Source organism: Carcharhinus amblyrhynchos, chromosome 7 (genome assembly GCF_965287045.1).
Source record: "Carcharhinus amblyrhynchos chromosome 7, sCarAmb.v2.hapA, whole genome shotgun sequence".
In the NCBI taxonomy this organism is placed as follows: Eukaryota; Metazoa; Chordata; class Chondrichthyes; order Carcharhiniformes; family Carcharhinidae; genus Carcharhinus; species Carcharhinus amblyrhynchos.
Genome location: NC_137330.1, coordinates 63,779,436 through 63,803,364, shown reverse-complemented (window position 1 = coordinate 63,803,364; position 23,929 = coordinate 63,779,436). Strand labels below are relative to the sequence as shown.

The 23,929-nt window shown below is 39.1% G+C and overlaps 1 protein-coding gene across 9 annotated transcripts in view; it reads right to left on the bottom strand.

Annotated features, from left to right (window-relative positions):
* Positions 1-13,465: 13,465 nt before the first annotated feature.
* The window catches only part of ptprk (protein tyrosine phosphatase receptor type K), a 610,212-nt gene continuing 599,748 nt past the window's right edge, over positions 13,466-23,929 (bottom strand). For all 9 annotated transcript variants that reach the window (XM_080192477.1, XM_080192478.1, XM_080192479.1 and 6 more), the window contains 3 exons: positions 22,220-22,383; positions 21,167-21,302; positions 13,466-14,704 (listed from right to left, as the gene is read on the bottom strand). In XM_080192477.1, coding sequence (XP_080048603.1) covers positions 14,651-14,704; positions 21,167-21,302; positions 22,220-22,383 — 354 coding nt within the window. In that variant the 3' untranslated portion in view covers positions 13,466-14,650. The remainder of the gene's footprint in view (positions 14,705-21,166; positions 21,303-22,219; positions 22,384-23,929) is intronic.

Genomic DNA, 23,929 nt, shown 5'->3' with positions numbered 1-23,929 from the left:
GTGTTCTCACGTGAGACGATGGCATCTGTGTCGATGATCAGGCACATCTCGTAGAGGTTGTTGTGGCAGGGTTATGTGGTGTTGTGGTCACTGTTCTCCTGAAGGCTGGGTGCTTTGCTGCGTACAATGGTCTGTTTGAGGTTGTGCAGTTGTTTGAAGGCAAGTTGTGGGGATGGCTTGGCGAGATGTTCGCCTTCACCGATGACATGTTGGAGGCTCTGGAGAAGATGTCGTAGCCTTGAAATATCAAAATGAATATCTCTCACACACACACACACACACAGGACACCTCCTCTAAAGGGGGCAAAACGAGTCACCCCTATACCCAGAGTTCCAGGGGACAGTGCCAGGACACTGACCTGTCATGTCCCTCACCAACCGGCAGTTGTACTTCTCTCCACACCCCCTGCATGGTCATCACAATTGGTTTTTGTCTTTGAAAACAAGTAGTGACTCCCACCAGGGTGACATTATGCCAACAGGGCGGAGCATCTCATGATCATAGACACAATGGTGTTAAAATGTATAGCGAGATTTATATCCATTTAATGTCAAGGAAATCAGGTTGAGATCCTTTCTGGGCGTGAACCTGATTATATCATCGGTGGAGGGACAGGGAAGACCTCAAACTGAGATCTCGCTGCTGCAAATCCTGTTACTGCCATAGCGGGATTTGTATCCATGGCGAATGGGCCCAGAGAATTGCACCCTAAGTGTCAAATTAATTTATAAAGCCTATTACTGAAATGAAAGCAATGTTTGAAATAATTATTAAAACTAATTTTTCAGACAACAATAATTAATGTTACTTCAAAACAGATAGCTTTCCAACATAGGTGCATGATACAAGAGGGTAGCTGGTTGACACCGGTAGGTTACTCAATCCCTTTAGTCAAAAACTCAATGCATTTCAAGGGTTTGCTCTGCTTAAGATATTTCAAATGAACTGCATATCCTGCATGGGCCTCCTGCTGTCAGCTGTCTCTGCTTCAGTGCCATTTCAAGGAGCAATCCTGCTTGGGGGGCCGGAAAGGTCAGAGGGCTACTCATGCTTCTCCTGGCTCCAGAGAAATAATTCTAACACTTATTCTGTTACAGTACCACTAGAGTTTATTGAACAGAGTCTCTATTGTACATACTCTGCCCAGCAGGCTGTTAAAATTATATCAATGCATATCTTAGGATCCTGATTTGCATAGAGTAATGAGGATCCTGCAGCTTAAAATATATATATATATATGCAAATATATTTTCAAGATGAAACACATATATCCAAGATGAAGCACAGTGTTATAAAGAACCATTCTGCCCAAATGACAATAGAAAACATAATATCCATTTTGAATTTCAAACAGAATAGTAACAAATTTTTTGCATAAAAGTAATTGCAATGTTTCAGCAATACATATATAAAGTTAACAGCTTTGCATCAAATATGAATCTTCCACACTATTACTTTCAAAGTGTGGTTTCAGTGAATCCTAGGTGAAATGTTATAGCAACATATCTGTAAGGTAAAAACGAGTGAGTGGTTGAAATTAAGTTTTTTTTGTTCTATTGTCATCAGATAAGTATCTTACTGAAATTGGGTGAATCAGAATGAGTTTGATTCAGTGGATTGGTATAAAGTAAACACAAAGGTGAGCAATCAAAACTCTTTTTTTTCCAACTAAAAATGCTTTACTAACAATTGACAGAAAATAGACCACCAATTCACTAAAATACATGGTTGAATTTGATTTCAGGATGTTAATTATTTGGAAATCAAAGATAACCCTAGCTTCTTTTATCCACCACAAATGCTATAGTTAATCATCCCTCCTTCCTCATTCCACACTTGCCTTCAAGAAAAACCATTAGGTGTCATGGATTTTTTTTTGTCTCTGAGGCCATCTGTTCAATTAGTTCTGCTGCACTTCATAGTTGATCCACTAAGCCTATGTTCCCATCTACCCAGCCCTCTTCCAAACTCTAGTCCAGGATACTGTAGCCTAGAAATCAATTTGAAAAAGTTGCTTTAAGCTTCAGTTCTTGAGATGGACTTATTATTTATTAATTTTATTATTATTTTTTATTAATTTATTATTAATTTTCCTATATTTTGACAATTCCTTTGTTTACTAATTGTGCAGAGTCCATATCAAACATTGAAGGCTTATTTGGCTTCAGAACAACACATTTGGCGTTCACTTGGAACTGGCAATTTCGTATTAACACCTCTTTATGCAAGGAGCAATGGAAGTTTTGCGCTATCTTCCACTAACAAAATTGATGCTGCATCACATTACCTTGAAAAGTGATATTGATGGTTTGGTAGATTTTTGTTAGCGAGCAATATTAAGGGATATGGTACAGAGCCTGCTATATGGAATTAGGTCCATGATCGCAATGATAATCGCATTAAATGATGAAACTGCTCTAATGGCTAGATGACCAACTTGTTTCTATAGAGCCCCTCTAGAGCAGGAGGAGGCCATTTGTCCCATTGAGTCTGCACCAACCATAATCCCATCCAGGCCCTATCTCCATAACCTGATGCATTTACGCTAGCTAGTCCCCTGACACTAAGGGGTAACTTAGCATAGCCAGTCCACCTAACTGGCACATCTTTGGACTGCGGAGGAAATGGGACCACCCGAAGGAAACCCACACAAACAAGGGGAGAATGTGCAAACTCCACACAGACAGTGACCCGAGCTGGGAATCAAACCCAGATCCCTGGAGCTGTAAGGCAGCAGTGCTAACCATTGTGCCACATAAATGACTGATAGCAAAACAGAGCCTTCTATTGTCTGCTGCAGATTTCATCATCCTCTCTCCCCACATAATAATAAAAGGGGTCAAAAGCAGGGGAAACTATTATTGGGAGAACAGCAAAGATAATTAAATTTCCCATCATCTTGAAAAACACCATGTAAATCAACCTGTAAGGATTCACAGAATTACCATGTACCTAATTATTTTCAAGGGCTGCTTATATTCAAAGTGTAATAATTTTAAGAATTTATTTTCAGGAAAAGTTTTAGATACTGGTTTTTAATAACATCAGAGCACACTGTTGTCCCTTTGACATATGCTCCATAAAGCTAATCACATGATAATGCAGTGTCAACGTATTTAAATTTAGTGTGGTAATGATGTACTGAAACATCAAGGAGATGGCAAGTTCTAAATGAAGTCCGGAGGGCAACAGAGAAAGTTATTGATTCCTTAGCCCAGATTGTTGCAAAGTTTGACATCCAAGATCTATCCATTATTTTTACATATCTGTGGATTCCTAAGTCCTGCTTCCACTTCCAACAAATGTATTTTTTTCCCATGACCCAATATCTATTGACATGTAATTTCTTTCAGAGTTTGAATCTATACCAGATCCAGGAAAATCTAATAAAGACTTCTTTGTAAAAGTTATAACAGAAAATTGGCTGGATTTTGGCAGCCACGGTTTGTCGTTAAAGTTGGGAAATTTCTTGAGTTTTGCTTAGCGGTGCAGATCGGGGCAGCGGGGGGGCGGCAGGTATGGGATGGAGTTGGAGCTGCTGACCCAGTAAGCAGAACATAGGTGGCCACAGGAATAGATAAATGCTGAGAGAGATTGGTGAGCAGGCCCTCTAGCCTTCACCTCTTAACTCACCCCATGCAGGTCCATTGCTTCTTATACCCTCATACTAATTCATGGCCTTCTACACCCCCTTGCCAACTCAACATCTGCTGATGACCCCACCCATCCCCATTAGCGCTTTATATTGCAAATGTCAACTCTTACTCCCCATCCCCTTGGTGTCTCATGCTTGGTCATTCATGCCCTCTATGCCAACTGCATAGCTGGTCACCCAGTATCCACCATTAGTTGACCTCTGGAGCCTTGTGGAAAAATAAATGTTTAAAAATTTAATACAAAGCTCACTCCTATATAAGATTTAAATCTAATGTGATTTTTCAATATTAAGTGGTTAACCTATTACAAAGACAAACTTGTGTTTGGACCCCACAAAGACAGCTAATCCTTTAATAGCGTCTTTAAATTGTCAATTAAATATGAATTTTGATCTCCTGTCTGAGAACATTTGAAATGCAGCCAAGCATTCATAAGAATATAATGATAGCTCTTGGGGAAATGTGAACAATAAACCTTATTGAAACTGCAGGACCATATGTTGCATTTTTTTAAAACTTGCAACAGAGGATGTTTTCAATTCTATGACAGCTTCAGTCTTTTTTAGCTTAAAGAGTAGGGGATTTTAAAAAAAAAACTTCAGTTCATTACAGAAAAACAGACCTTAGCAGTCCTTGAAGGTTTGCATCTGTGCCATCAATTTATGACACTCATTGTGATTTGAGTTCATTTATTATTATCACATGTATTAGTATACAGTGAAAAGCACTGTTTCTTGCACGCTATATAGAGAAGGAGAGAGTATAAAATGCAGTGTTACAGTCTTACTAGCTAGGGTGTAGAGAAAGATCAACTGAATGAGAGGTCGGTCCATTCAAAAATCCGATGGCAGCAAGGAAGAAATTGCTCTTGTATCCTCAGACTTTAGTATCTATTTCCTGATGGAAAGAGTATGTCTGGGGTGTATGGGGTCCTTAACTATGCTAGCTACTTTTCTGAGACAGAGAGTGTCAATGGGTGGGAGAATGGTTTGAGTGATGGACTGAGCTTCATTCATGACTCTGTTTCTTGCGGTCTTGGACAGAGCAGGAGCCATACCAAGCTGTGATACAACAAGAAAGAATGCTTTCTGTGTGCATCTGTAAAAGTTGGTGAGAATCTTAGCAAACATGCCAAATTTCCTTAGTCTTCTGAGAAAGTAGAGGCATTGGTGGCTTTTTTAACTATGGTATTGGCATGGAGGGACCAAGACAGGTTGTTGGCGATTGGGACCATTTCTACTTTGACCCCATTGATGTAGATAGGGACATGTCCTCCAGTAGGCTTCCTGAAGTCAATGACCATCTATCTCCTTCGTTTTGTTGACATTGAGGGAGAGATTGTCACCACACCAGTTCACCCAATTTTCTATTTCATTCCTGTACTCTGTCTTGTCATTGTTTGAGATCTGACCCACTACAATAGTGTCATCAGAAAACTTGAAAATCAAGTTGGAGAGGAATTTGGCCATACAATCATAGGTGTATAAGGAGTATAGTAGGGACTGAGGAAACAGCCTTGTGTGGAGCACCGGTGTAGAGGATGATTGTGGAGGAGGTGGTGTTATTTATCCTTTCTCATTGTGATCTGTAGGTTAGGAAGTTCAGGCTGTAGGTTAAGGCTACTGCAACAACCAAAATGGACTGTGTTTGAACTCAGCCTCAACCCCTTTCCCATACTGGCAAAAGTATGGTTGACTCTTAACTGCCTTCAGTTCAAGAACAATCACGAATGGGCTACAAATATTGGACTTGCTAGTGATGTCCACATTTTGTGGAAGAATGAAGAAAAAATGGATTTGAGAGAAATGGGGGCAGAACTTTGACATCCAGGCCCTGACCACCATTTTTTAAATATCTGTGGATTCCTAACATTGCTAAAAATCTGGCCCCAGTCAATAACAGTCTGTTCCCCACTGAACTTCAGTCACTTAAAAGTTGGAGTTACAAGGAGAAGCTTTTTGTGTGCTCATTAATTAGAATAGAATGGAAAGCAGTTTAACTACAGAACAACTTACTAGCCCAATCCTATAATTCAACTTAATTGTGTCACAATGCATGTTGGTGAAATTAGAGTGCAGTGTGTCATGGTAATTTCAATAGCCTGGCTGTTGCTCCACAACACAATTCTAATCTGCTAAGGGGTCCGCAAGGTGCCAATGTCTATCTACCACACACTTTCACAGTTTTTGATTAGTTGGACTGACTTGTTAGGCGCAATATGGGAGATGGCACTTTCAAAGATCTGACCCAAATTGAGGCCCCAAACAGTAGAATTTTTAAGTGTTATAATTGACTTGGCCAAACATATTATGTTCAATTTCTCCCTCCTTCCTCCACAGATCTTTTCTAAAGATTCTGACCATGAAGGGGCATACAAAACTGATGGACAGAAAAGGAGCACTGAGTCCATCTAGCCTGCCTCACACCATGATGCTGGAACAACATGATTTAAATAATTCCATCCCATCCTTTTTCCTCATCCCCACTGTTGCCTGCCGCAGTTTGTTTTAACCCTTATATGGTGGACAAATAACGAGTAGACCTCTTATCAGTACAACCAATATTTATTTAAGCCCACATAATCAATAATCACCCACCTGCCCAATAATAAATTATTTTACAGAAAATACTAGAATTCAAGTCCAATACCAGACCTTGACTTAACTTTACATGACTGGCAAGTACCCAAGCAGATATTGGCCTTTATCTGTGCACTGGTCTCAGTCAACCCCCTGATCGATAAAAGTCCATTCAGATGCTGCCACACCGATCTCTGGGTGTGACACCAGTGGCCATGTCTGTAGGTGCTGGAGGCACATAGGTCACATACCTCCCTCCTAAATAATGGGTCACAGTGTCCTTACATCTGGTACACAACCCAGTGTGACCAGAAAATCTCTTTCATCCTGGAGCTGACCCATATCCTGTTTATTCACTTGTCAGGGTTGCAGCCTGTTTATCTCTGTCTTTAAACTGCAGCCTGTCATTTTAGTTCTTGGCCAATTGTCCCAGAGTGCTTTACAAATTACCATTTTAGATGGCCCATTTGGCCACACCGCTATCATGCAATTTCAGTGGCGAGGGAAAACAAAAAGACATATATAAAGCAGTACAATAAGTATGAACAAGTACTCCCTCCATTATTTTAACACTAATACATTGCAAAAAATCATATCTTTCAAAATCTCCAATTTTGAAAGTGAATTTGGCAATGGGGAAAATTACAGTTATAATACAGAAAAATTTAATGCAATTTAATACCTATTTTGAGGGTTGCACCTCAATGTGTGGAAAGAAAATGATTTTAAAAATGTCTGGCAATGTTAAATAAGGGAATAATATTGAGAAATCCCTTCTGAGGACTCGGTTGCATATTATAAGGCATAACAAACAGCTAGAATACTATAGTATATGTAGCCACAGGGAATTCTCCACTGCAAAACTTCTAATGTATCTAATCGTAGTACACCTTGCTATTCCAAGTCAATTACGAATGAGAATATGTTCATGTAATTGGTGTGAAAACTACTGGTATTCCTAGGAGATTTTGTATCACAAATGTTTTAAATAACCAGAGGAAAAGGAATGTCAAATGTCTGTAATATCATAACTTTTGTGTATGATGCAATTTCTATATATTCTGACCTGTCAAAAGGTGAAGCTATAAAACCCTGCATTCGTTAATCTTAGAGGTATGAAATCTGAAATACTTTTTCACATAAGACTTTCATATACCTGGTGGGAATTTCCTGTTAAATATGAACAGAACAATTATGCTGTAATGTACTTTTTAAACAACACCATGTCTGTCAAAATCAGAGCCTCTTGAAGAAAACAAATCTCAATGAAATCTCAAAATCCCTACAGTGCAGGAAGCCAATAAGCCTGCACTGACAATAGCCCCAAATATGCACCCTGCTAGTCCCCCTGATATTAAGAGGCAATTTAGCATGGCCAATCAACCTAACCTGCACATCTTTGAACTGTGGGAGGAAATCAGAGCAACTGGAGGAAACCCACACAGACACAGGAAGAATGTGCAACCTGCACACAGTCACTCAAGACTGGAATTGAACCCAACTGACTCTGGCACTGAGACACAGCAGTGCTAGCCACTGGGCCATCATGCCACACAATGTAGAAGGGATTTTGTAAAATAGTCCAGCACATGTAAGATTTCTTCAGAAAATCTGCATATCCCCTTCCCTTCAAGCCCTTATTTCAAAGTTTAATGTTCTTTTTTTTCCCCAGGTTTGCTAAATATACTTATTATGTCACTGAAATAATGCCCAAAAAGACACCTAACTGAATAACAGTAAATGGCATTGCTTTTCTGATCATATTCTATTATCAACATTCAATCTTATGACATTAAGTCTAAAACATGAAACTTATGTTCATCATTTTATTACCTTGCGTTCACAACCTGAGAATGAAAGATACATTTTACAAAGTTGCAATCTTGTGGTGGAGCTTCATGCACAGGGGGCATGGGCCAGGAATTTAGACATACCTAGCAGTCTCTTAAAAGATTTTCCAGCAACAATGAATAATTTGCACTGCCTTTCATGCTCAAATTTCCTGTATGTGTTCTTATTGCAAAATGTTATGTACTAGAGCACAGAGTTGTAAAATGTTACCTTTTATTGCCAATGTAAGCTTTGATTAGCAACTGATACTTTGGAGAACCAACAGTAATTTTGCAAACTTGGTTAAGGCTGACACATCAAGCTTTTTTCAGGTTTGCAGTGACATAAAAACTATAGAGTAGCTACTAAAGTCTGGAAGATAAATTTAAGAATCATACAGCAAAGGAGGCCATTTAGTCAATTGTGCCACTGTTGGTTTTAAAATAGCTTTCCAATTAATACCAATTCCCTGCTCTTTCCCACAGGCCTGGAAAGTGTTTGCTTTTCACATATATATATCCAATTTCCATTCTGAAGTTCTTATTGCATTTTTTTGCCATAATTCTTTCAGACAGTGCATTCCAGAACAGAACTAGTTACTGTGTAAAAACACAAGTTTGGGAATCAGGTGCAGAGCAACAACCTCTCTCTTGATTGGCTCACCTGAGGGGAAAAAGCCAATTGCTAAAAGCATTAGCCTTCAACGAGCATTCCCTTGGCTTCAAGCTGTTATTTAGACTGTTGCTGTTAATACAATGCTTATTGCAGTTGACACAAGATGTGTTTTTAATGTTCTTTCCTGGAGTTTATAATAGAAAGCTTTGATCATATCTTATGGTTTCCCACTGAGCATAGAAACAATATTAAATGAATCACTATTTTGATGATAGTAATAAACAAGATGTACAGGGTTCATATCATAAATTGGTCAAAGATACTCCAATATTTAGAAGCAAGGGTGGTTACTTTGGACAGAGTTGTAGTGGCGGGGGAGGGAAACATGAGCAAAGACTATTGCTTACTCTTCTAAATTAATTAAAAATTGAGAGAACTGGCAGCGCTAAACATAAATGGCTTTGATTTATATTAGAGATCTAAATAACATACCCTAGAAATTAGATTTTAAGGCTAATAAATTTATTCTGGGCAGAATAGGATTGGTTTAATTAATGGTCACACATTCAATTAAAATCATTAGCCTTGAAACAGCTTTTGTAAAATCACAGAATTGTAACACAGGACAACAACATTGATTGCATTACAACTGATTTCTTCAATTGACAATTTATTCCCACATTTTATTTAAAACGTAGACTTAGATGCAACATTATCAGTTCCCTGTTGTTGCAGTATAAAACTAGAAGCAAAAAAAAGGTGAGGGTTTCCACACCAGCAGAAACTGACCATTGTGCAATTTAATGGCAATTTTCCTTTACTCTTTCATGGGATGTGGTGTCACTGGGTCAGCATTTGTTGCCCATCCCTATTTGCCCTTTAACTGAGGCCATTCTATAGTGCATTTAAGAGTTGATTGCATGGCTGAGAATCTCAAGTCACATGTAGACCAGACCATGTAAAGGTGGCAGATTTCTTTCTTCAAAGGACATTAGTGAACCAGATGGGTCTTTACAGCAATCAACATATTTCACTTTGGAAAGAGAGACATGCAACATCTGCCAAAGCACCACAGACAGCAAATACAACAGCTCTATTTAAAAAATGTACAATGCTTGATTAATATTGAATGTTTCCTTGGACTCCCCATCCCTAATTAGTGTACAGTTTACCTTTAAAAATATATATTTACAGGATGTGGACATCACTGGCTAGGCTTCTTCATTTATTGCCCCATCCCTGGCTGCCCTTGAGAAAGTGTTGGTGAACTGCCTCAAATCATTGCAGTACCTGAGGTGTTGGTATACTAACAGTGCAGCTTGGGAGGAATTCCTGGATTTTGACTAAGTGACAGTGAAGGAATGGTGACACATTTCCAATTCAGGATGGTGAGTGACTTGGAGTTGACCCGCCAGGTGGTGGTGGTGTTCTCAGGTGCCTGTTGCCCTCATTCTTCTAAGATGATAGTGCCCCATGAGTTTGAAAGGTGCTGCCTAAGGAGCTTTGGTGAGTTCCTGTAGTGCATCTTGTAGATGGTACACACTGTTCCATTGTTTGTTGGTAGCAGACGGAGCAAATGTTAATGGAAGGGATAGTAATCAAGCAGGCTGCTTTATCCTGGATAATTTCTGCCTTCGAGTGTTTTTGGAGTTATACTCATCCAGACAAGTGGAGAGTATTCCTTCACACTCCTGCTTTATAGATGGTGGACAGGCTTTGGGAGTTTGAGTTATTCAGTAAAGGATTCCTAGTTTTTGACCAGTGCTTGTAGCCATTGCACTTATAGTTTTAGTCCACTTCAGTTTGTGATCAATGTTAATTCCCCAGATGACTGTTAGTGGGGAATTCAATGACGGTAATGCCATTGAGTGATGGTTACATCATCTGTTGTTGGAGATAGACAGAGCCTGGCATGTGTGTGGTGTGAATCTTACTTTGCCACTTATCAGCCCAAGCCTGGATATTGTCCAGGTCTTGCTGCACTTGGACATGACACGTTTCAGATACTAAAGCATCTATGTTGTTGATGACTTTTGGTTGAAGATTGCGAACATTTCAGCCTTATCTGAAACTGATGTGCTGGACTCTTCCATCATTGATAGGGCTAGTTGTGTAGCATCCTCTCCCAGCAAATTGGTGAATTGTTCAATTGTCGAATTGTTCAATTGTCCACCACCATTCACAGCTGGATGTGGTAGGACTGCTGAGCTTAGATTTTTAAAAATTGTTTCTTTCATAGGATGTGAGCATCATTTTCTTGCACCAGCACTTATCGCCAATCCCTAATTGCCCTTGAGGGTGCATTTGCATCAGCCACATTGCTGAGTATCTGGAGTCACAAGTAGGCCAGACTAGGTAAGGGTGACAGATTTCTTTCTGTAAAGACATTAGTGAACCAGATGGGTTTTTATGACAATTGACAATGGTTTAATGGTCATCACTAGACTTCAATTCCAGACTTTCTTTATTCAATTCAAATTTCACCATTTACTGGCATGGGATATAAACCTGTGTTCAGTGGAATAATAGACAACTGATAATAACACTATAGCACACCTCCCCTCTGATCTGGTGGTCGACACTTAAAGATCCTCTGCCATGCCTTCATTCTTGATTTACTGAACTTGCCATGGTGCAACCAACCTTTTCCACTGGCCTGACACTCTCACATGCACTGTTCCCAATCACTTAGTCTTGGCAAACAGTTATTGAATCACAGAATGAGTACAGTACATGTGGCAGCTATTCAGATCATCATGTCCATGTAAGAGCAAATCAGCTTATACCTATCCCCAACACTTACCCAGTAGCCTTGCAATTTCTTTTGTCCAATCCTTTTTTGAAAATCCCAATTGTCACAGTCCACACCATATTCTCAGGTACAGCATACCAGATCCAAATCGCCCAAAGTAAAAATGTTTTCCCCCATGCCACTCTTTAAATTGGTATTTTTTTGACCCTGTGGGAACATTTTCACTGCCTATGTAGAGTTTGCACATTCTCCCTGTGTCTGCATGGATTTCGTCCCACAGTCCAAAGACATGCAGGTTAGGTTGCTTGACCTTGGTGTCAGGGGGATTGTAGTCGGTGCAGGCTCGATGGGTCGAATGGTCTCCTTCTGCACTGTAGGGATTCTATGTTCTATCTGTTCTGTCCAAACCTGTCATAATTTGAACATTTCTCTCAACCTTTTTTTAAAAGAACAACCCCAGCTTGTCCAATTTATCTATGTAATTGAAGATCCCTCATCCCCAACGTTCTGGTAAATCTTTTCAGCACCCTCTCCAAAGTGTTGTTAGGTGGCCAGAATTGAACACAATATTTCAGGTGAGATCAAACAAGAGTTTCTTAAATATTCATTATTTCCTTGCTGTAAGCCTATAAAGCCCAGGACCCCTTGTAACTACTTTCTAGACCTGACCTACCTCCTTCAATGATTTGTACACATATACCCCATATGTTCATATTGCTACTTTAGAGTTTTTGATCCATCTGATATTTGCTACACATGGTTGTTCAGGACATGAGAAATGACTTGAAGATATGCATTCCATGGGTCTGAACTTCCTGCCATTAAAACTTAATAGAAACTATAAATTTATAAAATCAAGAAACAAAATTGCTACTTGGCAATTAGCACCTTTCCTTGTGCTGATGACTTTTTTGTTTTAACCTCTCTCCTCTCACACTTACTCTACTATGCTGCTCCGCACACAAATGACTTTGGGTCCATGCTTATCTTCAGCCTCTCCAATAACCTACCTGTTGGTCTGTAATATCACTGATTTTGTTTGTTCTTACAATACTCTATCTCTTGTTGATTGCCCACTTTTAGACCTGGTTGGTCCCATCCACCGTTTCTCTTAAGGATTGCTTTGTTCACTTTATGAATGGCAACTCTGACAGCTGTTTAAAAATTAGCCAATTTTTGACACTATATATTGTCCCATTAGATCTTGTGCTATACACGTCGAAATATGCACTGGATCAATAAAAAACGGATTTCATCAGTCCCCTACCTGTGTGAATAGGTGTTTAGGAATGTTGAACTACAACAGAAAGTAGTAATTATCAAGGACCATGTTACCATTAAGTGCCACCAGATTCTGCTGAGAGGTCTCCAAGTTTTGGCAGCAAGGAGGGGGTGATGGGGAGAACGCTTCAATTTTAGGCATTAAGTTTTTAAAATAATTTTAAAAAGTTATTTAATGAGATGTGAGCTGCAAGGGTAACACTTGCTCATCCCGAATTACCCTTGAGTATGGTGGTGAGCTGCCTTCTTCAATATCTATACAGGTGCACCCAGAGTAGCTGATGCCAGTCCTTTGACCCAACAATCAAGGCTATATAGTTCCAAATTAGGTGACTGGGAGGGAACCTGCAGGCAGTGGTCTTTGCAAAACCAGCAATTTTGATTGAGCTACCTGTTCTGCATATTTTCTAATTCTACAGACTTCTGCATAATAAGCTTGGTAGTTACCAGAAAAAAAACGAGTCTGCATTTTCCCACAGGTTGTATACTGTTCCGTACTGATAAAGCTTTGAGGACCTTAGTATGAAAACATTTAAACAAAGCAAAGGTTACAAAGTTGGGAAAGCTGCAGTTTTGTAAAAGGCGTTTCCGTTGTAGTGATGAACTTATTAGAATTCAGCAGTTCTGATGCTTCTATGTACTTCTCAGCAGTCAATGTCCTATAGCAAGATGTGCAGGATAGAGAAGGCTACAATAGGAAGGCTGGGAACATGAAGGTAACTAAAAATGTTCATAAACATTTCTCAACACCTCAGATCACATGAAGCCTTTATTCAATCACTTGTTCTGCCATACCCAAAGTCATTTTGATTTTTTTAAAACAACATTTAAATGGCACAGAAAATACACCACAAGTAACTAATTTATTACACCATTCATCGTAAACAAAGATTGTTCTTCCATCTATTGCCCTGCTGCATTACCTTTAGACAAACTCAGTACACATTTTTACTTTAAAACTCTCGTACTAAGTTATCTCTAATACTGCTTCAGTTATCAGCAGTAAAGAACCATCACTATAGTCATTTAAACTAGGTACAGTTGACAAGTCACACTTAGCTTTATTTAAACTAGTTTACTAACATTTGTGGAATAAAACTTTAGAATGTCCCATCTATTCAGGACAAAGGAAAAAAAAACTTGCATTTGGTCCCAATTTATATACTTCCCAAATATATCAATGTTCGATTATTGAATGGGTGTAATTAACTAATTTACATACTGTAAACATTACTAAGCTGTAATTAAAAAAGTCAGTGACCTACACTGACCACTAAGTACAAAAGTAAAGCACTTAAAAAACATTTGAACTTAAAGCTCTGGCAAAAATAGCTATTCTGCAAAAAAAAATGATTGTTCAGCTGTCAACAGAATTACAAGCAAACAATAAATACAATGTGCTTTCATCATATAGACATATTTACACTCATCTTTGGCTTATAATAAAAGTTGCACTACAAATTATTTGTTGTGATCCAGCAGGTTACACATTAAACTTCAATAAGCCAGTCCAAATATTAGCACATTTACTGTGGCAGCATGCAAAGGCTATTTTACACTGCTGCACATTTCCATTTCCCAATAAGCTTGATTCAAAATAAGGTGTAGCATCACTGTGTACAAATCTGTGCATGCAGACCAATGGGTTGGTTGTATTTTTAAAAAATCCCAAACTTTTTTTTGACTAACACTGACATGTTTTTAACCTCTCATTGAGCAATGATATCCGTACCCAGATCACATCATTATGACGGCACTGAGCGCTCTCTGGTTAATCATTTGGATATGTACATAAACTTTGTTTTATAACAGAGGCGGAATACTTAAGATAGTTAAAACCAAATCCCTCCTTTAAATGCATATCCTTCATGCACAGGCTTAGTGATAATTTTCTTTCAAAAATTAGCACAACTTTTCCAAAAAGTACATGTCGTCACTATGAAGATTCAAGATATTCCAAAGCAACGTCATAACAGAATCGATATTGTTCCTGGAGGGAAGAAACAGGGAAACAATTCAGTTTGCTTACATAAACATAATTTAAACAACAGCTGTATTTTCCACTAATTTTGTTCATTAAATAGCCTAATCAGAAAGATCATTGGTATCTTTTTGCTAGCAGCTCAATAATTTTCAACCAGGGCAGAGCTGCATGACTGTCATACAATATAAGAAGTAAATGTGTTAACAATCACTCAAGTTTAAAAATCACATACTGCTATGGGGCATCATGATGGCTGCCTCACAGCGCAAGGGACCCAGGTTTGATTCCTAACTTGGGTCATTGTCTATGTGGAGTTTGCAAGTTCTCCTGCGTCTGCATAGATTTCCTCCCACAGTCCATGTGGGATTGGCCATGGCCGTTAGTGACAGGGGACTAGCTAGGATAAATGCATGGAGTTATGGGCTTAGGGCCTGGATGGGACTGTGGTTGGTGCAGACTCGCTGGATTGAATGGCTTCCTTCTGCACTGTAGGATTCTAGGATTCTTTGGAAAAAAAAGGTCTTCTTATAAAAGTCTTCACAGATAAGCACCAAGGCCATTAGTCTGAAAAATACATTACATTAGACATCTGGCACTGGAAAAAGAAAGTGATGTACACAGGCACAAGCTGGGACAATTACTTGTAACAATGACAAATTAACTTAATAACATGATTAAGTCTTCATGCTGATTGGATATTATAATTAAGCAAGCGTAAGGTGATTTGGTTTCATTATCTGAATGATGTAATGTTATTCTGATTGGATAAAGATAACTCCTATACTGTGAGTGGTATAGGCTAATTACTTGTAATCAAATGTGAAACTATAATTGTTTGTGCATTTCTGGATTCTGCACTTTGGCTAGTTACAGACTGTGACCCATGACTTTCCAGGGTCAGAGCTATATAGCTTGATTAAAACAGCTGTTCAAGAAAACGCCATGACGTGGGTTTGGTTACTTGAAGGGTAAAGTTGTGATCAACTAAAAGGCTGATATCAAAGCCTGCAACAAATGCAGACAGCATCAGATTTAGTTTTGTTTCTGATAGCTATACAGTGACATTTTAAATTAATCTGTTCAAACATTTCTTAATACAATTCCAGCAAGACTATAAATATGTCCTTTTAGGAAACTGACAGAAAAAATCCTGCAAATGTATTAAAAATTCACTAAATGTAATCACTGAGGAAATCATGTTGATTAAAGTATTCTAATTCATTTTTAATCAGACTGTGTGCAAACAATATGTTTTGGTACTGAAATGTTAATGCATTGCATAATCATGCAATAATCTTTAATTATTGATTTTGCCATTGCAAAGCTATTTCAAGGTGCCCATTTTCTTGGACTGTGGTATTATTTTAGTCATATTTATCCCTTCTCCTCCTAAAGCACAAAAATCACAGCTTTGCCAGGTCACTGCAATAATGCAACCAGATTAAACTTCAATATTCAGTCTCCTGACTCTGTTAGTAAACTGACTTTTGGAAGCAGTTTAGGACCAATCAGGGACCAGATTTTACTTAGATTCTTTCTCCAGGTTGGGCAGCCAGGTGGTAGGTGACAGAAAAATTGATAAGATTTCATTTCAGAATAACAAAATAAAGAAATAAGGTAAAGTTAAAGCAGTTTATGTTCCTGATGGAGCGAATAGCAAAGGTGGGAGAAAAAGGCAAGGGAGAGGGCAGCTAAAACTGGAATTATAAATTTAGTTTTGAGTCCTTTTCACAAACCAACATTAGTGTTATGGTAACAAGATTTTTGTTATCTCCAAGTAAATCTGTGTAATACTAGGGGACTTAAGTCTCAACATATACCATTATAACTATATTGAAATGCATTCTTTTTTCTGATCTTTTAATGTATATTGATGCACAATAAATAGCAGGAGTTGCTTGTAATTTCTGAAAGTGAAAACAGAGGGATGCAATTTGGCCTGATATTCCTTATGCTGCTTTTTATAAGAGCAACTCAGTTAGTCCAGTATGTATTTTCTTCAGACAACCGTCTAATTCCCTTTTGAAAGTCAAGACTGAATGTGCCAACATCACCATGCTTGCGGCAGTATGTTCTAGATTCTAAGCACTCACTGCATGAAAAGATTTTTCTCATGTTGTTTCCATTCTTTTGCTACTCACCTTAAACCAGTACTTTCTGGTTCTCAACCTTGCTAACAATGGGAACAGGTTCTTCCCATCTAATCTGCCCAGTCCCCTCATGATTTTGAGCACTTTTATCAAATCTATGCTCAACCTTTTCAGCTCTGAGTAGAACAATTCCAACATTGCTAATCTATCAAAGTAACCGAAGTCCGTCATCCTTAATCATTTTCACAAGTTGTTTCCGTACTCTCTCTGAAACCTCACATTTTTTCGAATGAGTGATGTCTGGAATTGGGTAATATTTCAAGTTCTGGCTAAACCCATAAAGACTCACCATAACTTCTTCCCTGCTTTTGTGCTCTATGCCTCTATTTCAAAAGGTCAGGATCCCCTGTGCCTTATTGACCACTTTCTCACCTGCCCCCCACACCTTCAATGATTTGTGTGCATCTTTTAGAATATCATCTTCCCTCATTCTTCCTACCAAATGTATCATTAAACAATGCAGGGAAATGTGAAATCTGTCACATATCCACTCATATCAACCTTTCTCAAGCACCTCTAAGTCCATCACTATCTTCTCTCAACTCGCAGTACTTCCAAGTTTGTCATTTGCCTGTTTTGAAATTGTTCCCCACACACCCAAGTATTTTAGATCAAGAAAACCAGTGATATTAATTCCAACTCTTGGGGAACCCTGGTAAATACCTGGCTCCAGTCTGAGAAACAATCACTGACCAGCATACTGTTTCCTGTCACTTAACCAATTTTGTATCCATACTACCGCTGTCCTTTTTATTGCAGAATTATATTTTTGTTCTTGTATTATTAGAGAAAACAATCGAGTGTTTCCTGTTCAAAAATTGTCAAATATCTGCTCCAATAATTCTTCAACTTAGACTGAATATCAGGTCATAGACAAAGCACAACTGTAATTTAGATCATATATTTTAAATAAATGAACAAATGAGTTTAATTTCTCGGAGCAGTGTTATACACTGGTTTAAACCAGCATCAAGTAACATTCAACCCCTCATATCTATCAGCAGATGAACATTAGTCAAAATTCGAATAAGTTGAAAATGAGCTTTATCATGTAGCAACGTGTTTAGGCAATGCAAAACATTTCTGAAAAGGATGTGGTTGGGAAGAACCTCTAGGGCTAATTGAGCATGTTGGTGCTATCTGATTTTCTTCACATGCAGAACTCTAGCAGAAATACCACAGTGGTTTTAATCCCTTAGCAACTCGGCATGAGTTGTTCTCGTTTTACAGAATTCAGTTGTGACGCTTGAGATAAAACCAACCCTACAACAGGTTTATGAAGTTAACAAAATGTGCTAGCTTTCAGTCCAGGACAAGTGTTACATGCACCCATAATACAGCATTTTCACTCAACACAGTTCCAAAAGAAAAACTGCAATATACCTCCCATCAGTATTTTCAATAAGCATACAATGGTGAACATATTAACATTAATTTCTCTGCCTTTTTAAAACACCAATAAAGCAACCCATCTTCCACCTACCTTCAACTTTCATTTGCTATTGTATTCAAACTATAAACCACATATGAAATGCTGTGGTTCAATCCATTAAATACTGAGCATAGTTAGCAGCTGTGCCACAAAATATCTACAAAATCATTCTACGCATATTTTTAATGAGGTTAAATTAGGGAAACATGGAACCAAGGGCTCTGGACTGGATTTTAGCCAGGACCCAATTCCAAGATTTCTTTCCCCCATTCCTAATGCCTCCAATGTTCCCTGGTGTGTGTGTGTGTGTGTGTGTGTGTGTGTGTGTGTGTGTGTCTGTCTGTCTCCATATCTTGCACTCATAACCTGGCCAACTTCATTTTGTGGCAAGCAACTCTTTCCCCCAGCTCTAAAACGTCTGTCAATTCAGGCCACCTTCTCAAGGACTTGTGGTTCATGCCCCCCTTTTTGCACGAGGGAGTACTTTTTTTCACTCAAGGAGTCAATAAACAAAGTTTGAAAAGTGTTTCAAATAAAAAGCTAAGGTATGAAAAAAGAAACAACTTGCTGGGTAAAAATTAAAGCAATGAATAGATACTTCTTAAATATAGTAATTAATAAAGATGATAGAGTGAGTGACATTCTAACCTTTCTCCTTGTCTCTGGGTGTTCACTCCCTTATCCTTTCCCATTGTGAGAGTGGGTTCACGAGAGTGTGGAGGTGTCTGAGGGTGAGGGCGAAGGAGAAGGAGAAGCTCAAGACTGGAAATGAGCCAAGCACACATTATGCTCATACCCTCCTTCTCTCATCCACACACACTCTCTTGTATTCACTCTCCCACGAACATATATGCTCTCTATCTCTCTCACACACTCGCTCTCCTTCTCACATACCTGCACTCTTCAAGCTCCCTTATGCAAATGCAATCTCCCTCCCTCTCTCCCTTGGGCATATACTCGCACTTGAAGGGCCTTGCCTTCCCTCACCTTTCCCTATACCAGGAGGCAACCTCTTTTCCCCATCTCTTCACTTGAGTCAATCAGCAGCAAATGAAGTGAAACAACCTTTGATTGAAAGAGTATTTCCTTGCAGATTCTTTCAGTTGCATGGTTTGAACACTGGCTCCACAGGGCACATAGGGACAGATCATGGCCCATGGACCCTATGTTAGACAATCCTGCCTCAGAGGAGTCATCAACCATAGTCCGGATTTGGGAACCTTTTGAAACATAACTTCAAAAGGTCATACTTATGCCCTCCATGCCATTTCACGTCCCCATCCACCCCAATTGTCCCTCATAGAAGTGCTCTGAGTTGGTATGGAGACTATGTCCATAGTCAGTATGATGTGGAGATGCCGGCATTGGAGTGGAGTAACCACAGTAAGAAGTCTCAAAACACCAGGTTAAAGTCCAACAGGTTTATTTGATATCACAAACCAGTAGCTTTCGGAGCGCTGCTGCTTCATCAGGTGAGTGGGAGTCAAATGGGAGTCCAGCTCAGCTGATGAAGGGGCAGCGCTCTGAAAGCTAGTCGCTTGTGCTATCAAATAAACCTGTTGGACTTTAACCTGGTGTTTTGAGGCTTCTTACTGCATTTATCAGTGTGGCATTCACTCAAGAGGCTAAGAGGTTAGACTGCCTAAAATACCTTTCTTTGTTGAAAAGGCACACAGAAGGGAAAACTTTGCTTGATGTAAAGCTTTAAAAGCTTTGATTTTCTGTTACCTATTTTGTCACCAGTATGTTTATTTACACCAGATAAAGAGGTGTCAGATGCTTATAGTTCATATTATTAATACTTTAAAGCTCTGGTTGATTGACAGGGTAAGATTTTTTTTAATGGTTTTTGCAACAGCAGTTTTGTTTAAAGAAAGTTATGAATGTCTTTTTTTTAAGCACTTCCACACATGCCATTGTTACTGTATGGTACATTGGTTCTGTATGGTGGACTGGGTACTAATGTACTATGGGTTATCATGGATGGAATGAGTGGCTATTAAGGATGGGTGGGTGAGTGAGGGCTGGTAGGGCATGAGGGCAAGAAAGCCTAGTGTTTAACAAAATAACTCGGACAAAGTCCCAGAGAACCGAGGGGGACCTATTAAACAGCCTACCTTGCTCCTACGCATCACTTACGGCCTTTTCCAATTTGTGTACCGGGCTGGTGCACTGAATCTATATTGCATTAGGACAAGGTGGGTGTGATGGGCTTGGAAATTTCCCAACTCAAGCTATCCATTTCAATGGTGAAAATCCACTCCTACGTATGAGTTCCTGGTATTTGCTGATTGAGTAATGGTTTGTAGTTTGGTCTGCACGCTTTTATGCAGGAATGCTACTCCGGATATCAAGGTGTTAATGTTTAACCTAATTCAAATTTCCATAACTAAAACACCACAAGGAATACTTGCTCAAATAAGAAATTAAGTTCCTGGATATATTATGAACTCAACAATGATGAGCTGACAATGTGATTTTTGATGAATAACTTCTGATATGTGACAATATGTGATACGACAAAACTCAAATTCATCAACTGGTGTGCAGTTTAATAAAATACCACTTAACCCAGCACTTCATTCTTACTTGCCTTGCAATTCTGTTGCATAGGTCAAGAATCCTGTTCTCATGTTGCTTCAAATCATCAAGAGGAAACTTTTCTTCCTACCCAGAACTAACACTGCAAACTTCAGCCTTGGCTGAGAGAAATCAAGACTGTCCTCACACTCGATCATGCTGGAGAAGCAGCACACTAACATTAAACAGACAGCAGTAAAACTTGCATTTAAATTTGTTTCTTTGCCTAGTTCGTACAATTCACCTACTTTCTTGGCTGTGACCAAAATAGAAAGGAAAACTTATGTTATTCAAACAACTTCTCACCAAAGTTTCCACCATATTTGGCTTATTGTTCCGAAGTGTCTTTACTCCATGGAAAACATCAACCACATTTTGTCTTTTGATCATTTCACATATGATGTTAATGGCACAGAACATTCCACTACGTCCTCCTCCATTTCTGAAATATGTTAAAAGACAAATTATAACACACAGAATCATAGAATCCTACAGTGCAGAAGGAGGCCAAAATAGAGTCCCATCAAGTCTGCACCGACCACACTCCCACCCAAGCCCTATCCCCATAACCCCATCTATTTACCCTAGCTAGTCCCCCTGACATTGCCAATCCACCTAAGCATCTTTGAACTGTGGGAGAAAACCTGAGCACCTGGAGGAAACCCACACAGACACAAGGAGAACATGCAAACTCCACACAGACAGTGACCCTAGCCAGGAATTGAACCCAGATCCCTGGCACTATGAGGCAGCAATGCTAATCACACACGCCCTGCACACTCAAAATTTTCAATCTTCAAATCAACTTTTGAGCGAATCTTATAGATACATCATTTCTGCTGTACCAAAAAGTGTTTTATTTTAGATGTTTTAAATCTTTCTGATGATGCTTGTTTTCTCAGTGAAACAAATAATGCATCAATTCTGAAGAATGTTTATCAAAATGAATACGTTGCTGTAATTTTAAAGACTTTTATAATTTATTTTATTTACAAATAGTATTTTCACTCTGGAGATCTATTTATAATTACTATAGCTCCATTTGCAGATTCCTCATCCAAATTTCACAAAACTGCTTTGTTAACAATTATTCCTTTGACAAGAGACATACTGACATGGAGTCGCTGCCTTTTGCTTAATTTTTTTTGTATGCCCACAGCTGAATGAAATTATCCCCATCTCCCACACTCAATCAAAGCAGAGTCAGAAATAAACAAATGGAGATTATTACATCAATCTTAAGCTTAGGCATCTTGCAAATATAATGCAGTGTAAACAAATACATTGTTAGCAGCAGAAGTGAATAGTGAAAATTTGTTGGAGTCAATATACAAAGAGTATCTTAATGACAATACTCACAGGCAGTGAATAATAGTGCGCCCTTCTCCTTCATCACATTCTTCTTGCCACTTATCAACTTGAAGAATTAACTTCAAAAATGATCGCTTTGAGGCAGGTACTTCCCTGTGAGAAGCCCATCCTAAGTACTGGAATTGTTGCACCATAAGATATCCTTCTTGTGGCTGTAGGAGTAAACAAAGGATAGGCATTGACATACCAGTTTCAATATAAAAATAATAACCAGCTGTTATCAAGGCTCGTTTAGCTTAACAGACAAGACATTTATGTGCATACGTTTGTATTATTTTTAAATCTTTTGCTACAGTTTTTGTTTGTGGAATAATGATTCACAGAAGCTTTCTTATTCATTAAATTATGGGATTCCTGGCAAGGTCTGAATTTTTTGTCTATCCTTGAATTGCCTTTGAGAAAGTGCATGCAAACATTCCCTCAAATGCCTGCAGCCTGTGTGATGCTGATTAGGTTTTGGCATAGTAGTTTGGTACACTGAGTGGCTTGCTAGGCCATGTCAAAAAGATAGTTGAAAGTCAACATTTTTTTCCATGAGATTGGGATTGATATAAAAGCAAAACACTGTGGATGCTGGGAATTTGAAGCAAAAGCAGAGTGCTAGATTTTCATTTCATTTTAGAAATACGCAACAGGTCTGGCAGCATCTGTGGAGAATTGATCTTTTGAGTCCGTCTGACTTCTTCACAGCTTTAAAACTAAAGAGCGCAAACTAAAACCCTGCATAGTGTAGAAAGCTGAGTTTCCTGGTGGGTAGATTGGGTTAAAATTACCCCCTGATTTTCTAAATTATCTGGAATCGAGTCTATTAACAGGTTGCAAGTGAAATTTCAGGAACAGAACAGCCACATGAAACTCGGGAGATAGCAACTGGCCATATTTGATTTGTCATTCGTCCATCGTCATCAATGAGGACCTCAACACCATTAGTCATCTTGAGGCTGGTTGTGGTGTATCCGAAGATGACTGATCAGGCCAATTCGGGCACGGAATGTCCTGGCACATATTGGGCAGACCTGTGTAGACACTGTAGGTGTTGCACTGGTGGCTCTGGACTTACGCAGCTCGCGCTTAAGTTGTGCTTCTGCAATGCACCTTGCTTTGTAAGCTTGACAGCCCTTGTTGGGATGAGGCAGCGCCAGGTAGGGCAGTTTTGTGCCAGCATTTCCCAGGTGGTCGTGTCTACGTCAAGCAACTTAAGGGAAGCCTCGAGTGTGTCTTTGTAACGTTTCTTCTGCCCTCCATGCGAGCATCTTCCAGCAGAGAGTTCCCCAAAAAGGAGCTGCTTGGGTATGTGCTTGCCTGGCGTATGGATGACATGACCTACCCACTGGGTCTGTGCTCTCATCTGCAGTGTGGACTGATGGTAGACTTGCTCTAGAGAGAACTTCAGTGTCTGGTACTTTGTCTTGCCATCTGATGTGTAATATTCCGCAAAGACAAGTCATGTGAAAATGACTGAGCTGTTTTGCATGCGTTCGATACACAGTCCACATTTCACAGGCATACAGGAGGGTAGTGAGTAGACCTTTGGTTTTGTTGCTGGGCTGATTCCTCGATGTTCCCATACAGTGCAGTGCAGTCTACTGAAAGCAGAACTTGCCTTTGCTATTCTGCAGTTAACTTCTGTATCAATAGTCACTGTTTGGGAGAGGGTGCTGCCGAGATAAGTGAACTGGTCCATTGCCTGTAGTTTCT